This window comes from Trachinotus anak, unplaced genomic scaffold (genome assembly GCF_046630095.1).
Source record: "Trachinotus anak isolate AG129_WGS33_773 ecotype Australia unplaced genomic scaffold, CSIRO_AGI_Tana_v1 ptg000015l, whole genome shotgun sequence".
Classification (NCBI taxonomy): domain Eukaryota; kingdom Metazoa; phylum Chordata; class Actinopteri; order Carangiformes; family Carangidae; genus Trachinotus; species Trachinotus anak.
Window position 1 is genome coordinate 1,717,085 of NW_027273866.1, and position 7,415 is coordinate 1,724,499.

The 7,415-nt window shown below is 43.1% G+C and overlaps 1 protein-coding gene across 1 annotated transcript; it reads right to left on the reverse strand.

Annotated features, from left to right (window-relative positions):
• Positions 1 to 2,854: 2,854 nt before the first annotated feature.
• On the reverse strand, positions 2,855 to 5,039 carry gchfr (GTP cyclohydrolase I feedback regulator). Its single transcript, XM_071498717.1, has 3 exons — positions 4,880 to 5,039; positions 4,184 to 4,278; positions 2,855 to 3,479 (listed from the first exon to the last, which is right to left on the reverse strand). Exons 1-3 carry the CDS (start codon positions 4,913 to 4,915, stop codon positions 3,350 to 3,352), a joined length of 261 nt encoding a protein of 86 aa, XP_071354818.1. The 5' UTR covers positions 4,916 to 5,039; the 3' UTR covers positions 2,855 to 3,349.
• Positions 5,040 to 7,415: the final 2,376 nt, after the last annotated feature.

Consider the following 7,415-nt stretch of genomic DNA (forward strand, 5'->3'; position numbering starts at 1 on the left):
TAATGTAAAAATCATTCTGTTGTCTGCGTATTCATTTAGTAACTCTTTAAAATTACTCGAGTGTTGTAGCAACCCAAACCACAGAGATCGTTTCTCCCCCATGTTCACCCAGTAATCAAGCTGCGATTGGAACACTAGGTAGGGTTTTATAGGAATTCTTGTGGTCCCATGTGATGAAAAGTGAACATACTCTGGAGGCCCTCCATTGTAGATCTGGTGGTTTAGATGATTGTTCCCTGGGTTTTTGTATACAATATATCTAAAGCTCTACCCCAGACTGAAGAGGCCTGTGGACGGCACAGTTTTTGGTCTGTGGTAGATGTAACTTCAATATTTGTATGTAATCTCTAAAATGCCCAAAATAATGTACATCAGGAGTTCCCAATCTGGAGGTCAATACCCTCCGAGGGGTTCTAGGATGAATCTGACAGGTCATAAGATTATTGAGGCGACAGTAAAGGGGTCAATATTTGTTGCACAGAATGTTTATTTTTTCTGACCTTTTCTTCGTTTCCAGTAGTTGCTTTTTTCTTGTGAAATACTAGATATTACCTGCTCAGAACTCTAAAAGCCTTCCAAATTATATGATTCAAGAAGGATAAAACCATCCTTTGGTTGAATTGGTCGTAACTAGTGACCTAACTAAGAGCATAACTTATATAAGGGGTCAGAAGTGAATGTGACTTCATTTTAAGGAGTTGCAAGGTTGGAACCCCTGATGTAGACCATCTGTATTTAGACAGAGAAAAGACCCTTATATGTAACTAAATATTGTTTTTATTCTTTTTCTATCTACATCCTAAGTAATACTAAGAAAAAAATAAAGAATACATCTCTTCACTTTCTTGCTGAGAATTAGACTGATACCATTCTCATGTCTGTCCATTCAATATGAAGCCAGAACCAGGAGATGCTCAGCTTAGCGTAAAGACTTGAAGAACAACTGTAGATTTAAAGCTCATTAATTAACACATTTTATCCAGTTTGTTGAATCTGATCAAACGCTATAAAAATGACAAGTTGCGGTTTGACAACAGATTGGGTGCTGAACTGTTTCTTGGCAGGAAGGAGATTTGTTGTCACTATGCGTTTGCCAGGCAACCAGCAGAGACTCCAGATAGTCACTGCTCCTAGCCAAGAAAGTCTGGCACATAACCCCCCTGCATGACTGCATCTGGCTCCAGCTCAACGTTGGATGGACAGACATGAAAGTAGTATCGATCTTCTCATCTAACTCTCCGCAAGAAAGCAAATTGCTTTTTTTTTTTTCTATGCAAAATCGAGGAACTTTTGCTTTAATCACCAACTGAAGAGCTTTGATTTCTTGATTTCTGAATGACCTATACCTTTCAATAACACTATGCTAAGTAATACAAGAACATCAGTTTTTCCTTCATGCATCATAATGCAGTTATGATTTTCCAGCAATGGGTGTGCTTGATTTGAGGGCAACCTACCCGTTTCAGTGTTCCTATTTGACACACTTCACTCTTGGCTCTGATAGATCATGTCCCAGGCCCTGGAGCAGCTTTCACTGAAGAACATACTGCTTGCTTCAAAACTCTTTGTGTTCTGTCCTTTGATATTGACCTCAACAAAATTCTCTCTAACTTAAGCTATTGCTGTTCTAAGCTGTTTCCCAATAGGCTTATGTAACATACCTAGAAGATACTCTTTATTGTTTATTTATGCTCTCAGTAGTGACACGCTACCATTCTGTGACCCACATTAAGTCAGACCTTGCAGTGCCAGGCTGTTGTGGTCACCCTGGTTTTTGTAACAGGGTCTTCTGCCTGTGGAACATCTTTTCATCCAAATAATCTTATTTTCCCGTCCCTTAGAGGACAATGGCGTAATGGTATGTCTGTGTTTTTGGGGTTGCGTGGCAGAGCTTTCTCTTGTCATTGTCTTATTTAGGAGCGACATGGCAGCTTTGCAACATCTAACCCAATCATCCATCTCCCTGCCACTCCTGCTCTGCCTCACCGTAGCTCTGTTACACAATGTCCAGCTGTGGAGTAGTGTGGTGGGAGACATCTGCTCCTCTCTTGCAAAATTCCCTCATCACATGGATTGGTTTATGCGTAGCCTTTTTCATATCCCGGCAATGAGGGGAAAAAAAGCCCAGAAACAGACAAACTCTGTCCAAATGACAACAGAGGAAATACAATTACAGGAAACACATTCACCACCAACCCTGCCCTGAGCCCACAGTGGCTTGCGCTGCATGCGAACCAGGATGGGAGGATGAGCCTGTTGGATGCTCTGTCCTATCAGCAACTACAGCAGAGCCCAGGAATCTTAATAGTATCCTCTTCCCCCCCTGTTTTCCGTGGATTGTCCACATCGAAGTTGCCATGTCAGTGTATGCAAACAGTATCTGGAATCTCCGTGGTCACAGAACTGGGAAGCACCCGCACCTTTTGATCTTTAGTGCGGATGTGGAAGCTAAGTCATGTGTGAGGCGGCCGACCTGGTAAGAGTTTGGCTGTGAGCTCGCTGGCAAAGTTTCTGGTTTGTGGGTTAGTGATCCGGGCTGGCCCCAGACATTTGCTGGCAGACCTGCAGTAATGAAACCACCACCCAGCCTTCTTTGGCTCTCACAGGCGGACTCCTGCACTCCGTCTGCCTGCAGCGCTGGTGCCTCATGCCTCATCTTGGGCCATGCAGCATCCCTGTAAGGTACCACAGAGCTGAGCAGGCTCACAATGTGAAATAGTTTTTACATGTGATACTTGTTAGGTGTTTGATGGATTATCAGACAGCTATATACATGTGCTCAGTTTCGTCTGTGGTAAATCTTAGAAGGACTGCAAATTGTTTTCTTTTTTTTAATAAGAACACAAACAATCCATATCATTACATCATTTAATCAGAAGCATATGACAAGACTTACAAAAACATCTTTGCACAGTGCTGCAAGTACAAACATATCTAGTAGTGAGGCCTTTTGCACAGGCTGACTTTACGGCCATGCCTTTAATTAAGTTCTACTGCTAAAGGACATACCAGTAAAACTGGCCCTCACCCCCTAAACTTAAACTTGGTCACCAGTAGTAAATAGCGAACAATATGGACAAAGAGTCTTATAAAAAGTCTGGAATGTAGATTGGTATTCCCCTGAAGTATCACCTATTCAAGGTAATCTGAAACCTTACGTCTGGGATAATCTCAATTTTTGAACTTCATGTTCACTTGACAAGAGCCTGAATATGTTGCTGGCAATGTGTCAAATGTAGACCAGAGAGCCGAAGTAAAAAAAGTTGATAAGCAATTCAGCACGATTCATTCATTCTTTCAAATGCTTGTAGCGGTATTCTGAAACCGTCAACCATCGCTCCATGATTGATTACTCTGTCTCCTTGTGGAGGCACCACACCAGCGTTTGTCCCACCCCTGTCATCGTCAGCACGCGGAAGCCGATTTTCTCCAGCTTGTCCAACACCAGGCGTGGTGGGTCGTCCACATGGTACTCAGAGCTAAATGAGCATAAACACAAAGTAATTTGACTTTCCACAGATGTGGGATTTCTCCGTCTTTTAGTAAACTTTGCTTGGAAAGTAGAATGCTGTTAATTGTTCTGGTGCTTGTTCACTTCCTCCCACACCTTGGTTCATTTCCCAGCAGCATTTGAATCAGATTGCCAATGACAACACTTCCCCGATCTGTATTCTATCAGCTTGAATGGTTTATGCTCAATGTGCAAAGCAGCAGTCTTCCTCAACCACACTGGAGTTTTTTGTTCCCCCATCCCCCAACTCCATGTGACCTGATCTCAGCTCTGTCGTCAATATGTACATGTTGACTGCCAAAAATGAAAGAAACACCAGTGTTAAGGGCCTAAATATGGAAATAGAGCTTGGTGTGAGGACATTTACAGCACACCTGGGAGTCCATTCCCTGTGTGTGGAGGTCCACATTGGAAATATGTCTTTACTGATTACAATTTCCAGTGTTGGGTATGGTGGTGGGGATGCTTTCCCAGAAGTGATCAAATCAAATTCTTCATCTTAAGTCATAAGACATTTAAGTCTTGGCGCTTTTGTGGAAGAAGCCTCGAACTCAACTGTGTAAATAAATCTCTGTTTATATTCTGTATTAAGGTGTTTGGCTAGTTGCCTGCCACCTCTACTTTTATGTCCACTCACTACAATAACTGACCGTCCCTATTTTCGATACTCACAAATTGTTTCCCAGCATGGTTGTTTTCCTGGCTCCCAGGTAATTCATGACAGCTGGATCAGAGTATTCATCTCCCACATTTGTTGGGCCACTCTCCTGCAAGACAAGCAATTAAACACATGAACTTCACAGCTGATAGTTTACTCTTGTATTAGGAAATAACTGTTCTGATAAAAAAAAAAAAAAAAAAACCAAAACAATGTCTGCTGCGTGTTATTTGTGCAGCTTGTGCTGCACATCACTGGCAGGTGCGGATCATAATCTCTCATATCTGCACAGGCTAAAAATAGATGATCCGGCACTCAGAGGCTATAGAATTAGGTTGCTCCAGTCGTGCAGACAACAAGATGAACATGCACAACAAGAGGCAACATGTGTTTTGAATTTAGAGCACCATGGCAAAAAGGAAAAGAAAAAAAAAAAAACACACACACACACGCACACACACACACACACACACACACACAACCATACGCACGCTGCTTGCTCCGCTTGTAGCCTTGATTGTTTGTTGTCTCCACCATGCAGAATATTACAGGCCACTGCATAACTATAATCTGCAAGTGGGGACCCTGATTGATTAGCAGCATGAGCAACGTCGCGCAGCCAAACAAATAAATCCCTGAATCCTCAACTCGAGCCTGCGTCCTCCTCCTGCAGGCGTGACACAAGTCATCCGCAGACGCGGGATACGCACCAGTCGGATCTGCGTACTGACGAGCATGTAAGGCATCCCGTCTCCCTGGCGTTGGATCGTTACTCCCCTGGGTATGAGTGAGGAGGTTTCTTCACAGACGCGACAGTCCCCTCTCCGACTTGCGCGTCCGCTGACAGCTCTCTGCGGAATGCGGAAACACCCACCGTGACGGACCAATCACAAGTCTGGTCTCGGTATCTGACAACGGTGCTGCTCACGCTGCACAGGCTCTTGCTTAACTGTGATCAGGAGTTTGTTGACATGAGAAATGTTGGCCAGTGGAATCGGTTGTGTTGCAAAGTTCACAGACACAGTTCGTCATTGTGTTACGTTAACCAGCCTGGTGTTCTCCTTTATACAGAGAAGACGCGCCGCAGGTCCTCTGTAGATATTTTGTCTAGTATTTTCACTCATTTCACATTGGCTAAAAAAAATGTGCATGCATGTATAACTTTGAACCTGCACTGTCTGGAACTGCAATTTCCTTCTTAGAGATTTATTAATTTCCTCCTCGGTGCAGCAATAATAATTTTGGATCAGTCTTATGAGTGAGAGGGAAATGAAAGAGATAGAGCAACGAAAAACAACAATGGCGGGGATTCTGATAAAATCAGCAATATGAAAATAATGTCCCACTGATGCCAAAAGAGCCTGACCACCATTCAGCTAGACTCTGCATGTCATGCCCAATGGGAAGGGTAATTTAAAGCCTGATTGTAGCCTGTTATTGGGATGGTAGGCAGCCATGAATCTGAGCAAACCAGAGCTCGTTCAGAAATGCCCTGCACCACAATCACTTCTGAGCACACTGTCCCCACTGCGGTTTGAAATAAAATGGTCAAATGTTTCCTTTTTGACATTTTTATAATTTATTGTCACTGCATTTGATACAACTCTGCAGTGTTAGATTGTACAGAAGATATGCGTGATATGTTTTCTGTCTGGTGGGTGAGCCATGACAGAGTGATTAGCAGTCATTACTGGGCTCATACAGAGCCTGAAATCTGTAGCCTCTTCACTCACAGGGACACAGGTGCTTGCTGAGGATTGCTGAGAAGATTGCCACCTACTGGCTTCCAGGATCATTGTCAGCCACAGTTTGTGCGTCGCTGTGATCTGTGATCTGTGATCTGTCAACCACATCTTTCACAGTGGTCAAAAACGTTCACATACTGCAGATTTGAGTTGATAAATACTTGATAAAAACGTCATGTTGCGTTGACTTTGTAAAACAGCCACTTGTTGATAGACAAACTAATGATCCAGCATTCAGTGGTCTTAGAGATGAATGCGCTTCCATCAAAATCACTTGTGGTTTGACAAATGAAAGGGAGTTCTGGACTGAATGTCTCTTTTCTCATGTTTTATCTGTCCCCATTAACCTGAAACCTACTTCTGGAAAGAAAACAGGAAAGCAGCAGGGTTGTTGCTGGGGCCCCCCAAAACAAACCTGATAACCCTCCTTGCCAAAAAGAACACTCTCTCCAAACATGTCCCTACCGGAGCCACTTCCTGTGCTCCTGCAGTGTCCTCCTGCACCGGCTCATCTGCTGCTGGTTATTGGAGTCCAGGGTCACCTCTTCTGTGACCTGTGGTGACAGTGGATCACGTCCCTGGTGGGTCTGCAGGAAGCAGTTTGATCTTTTGATGAGGGCTTTGCCTGCACTTCTCAGCTAAAGTGTGTTGGCCTGTTGCAGAGACGCTTCCGTCAAATGATCTAGTAGTATCAAAAAAAAAAACACCTGCAACTAAAGGCTTAAAATCTTAACATGCATTTTTCACCACTCTATAATCATAAAAAACATAAATACCTAACAAAGTATTGAAATAAAAGTTATTTTATTGCATCTGATCTGATTGTATCATTTGATCTGATCTGCAATAGATTCAGGAGTGGAAAAAAAACAAAACACAACAGTATTTGATTGTATTCCTATTTAATGTATGGTATTCTGAATTGAAACCATAATGTTCTATGTCAGTAATGTCTAATTCCCAATGCCTCAGACATCCCACACACAACATCAGGCCTCCTGTGATAAGTACGTGTGGTGGATTTACTTGCTGTGAATATGTGTGGGTGAAGACCTGTAGTGCACTGCTAAAGCAATCGCTTTAAATCACTGAGTGGGGACTGAATAGGAATGAATTATACATCAGGCAGTGTGTGTATATGATGATTTACTGTAGGTGTATGTTGGAGTGATATTCCAATATCCAGCTGAGGGATTTAAACTGTGGGAGAGCAGAGACAACAGGCAGCTCGCTGATAGATTAGGTGTTAGGGTTACACTCCATATAGGTTTACATTGACTTAATTGTGATGAATCGCTGCATTGTCGAGCCATGTATTTCTTTTTGAGACTTGTGAATTGAAACCTCTGTGTGTCTGCATCTGCCAGTGCAGTCCGGTTCCCCTCTGAGGAGCTTCACAGTCCCTCCTCTGCAAGAAGACACATCACTGACCTCCTTTCCTTTGCTGTTTTCCAGATTACACCCAACAGCTTACATAAAGTGTCTCCAAGCTGCAGAGATA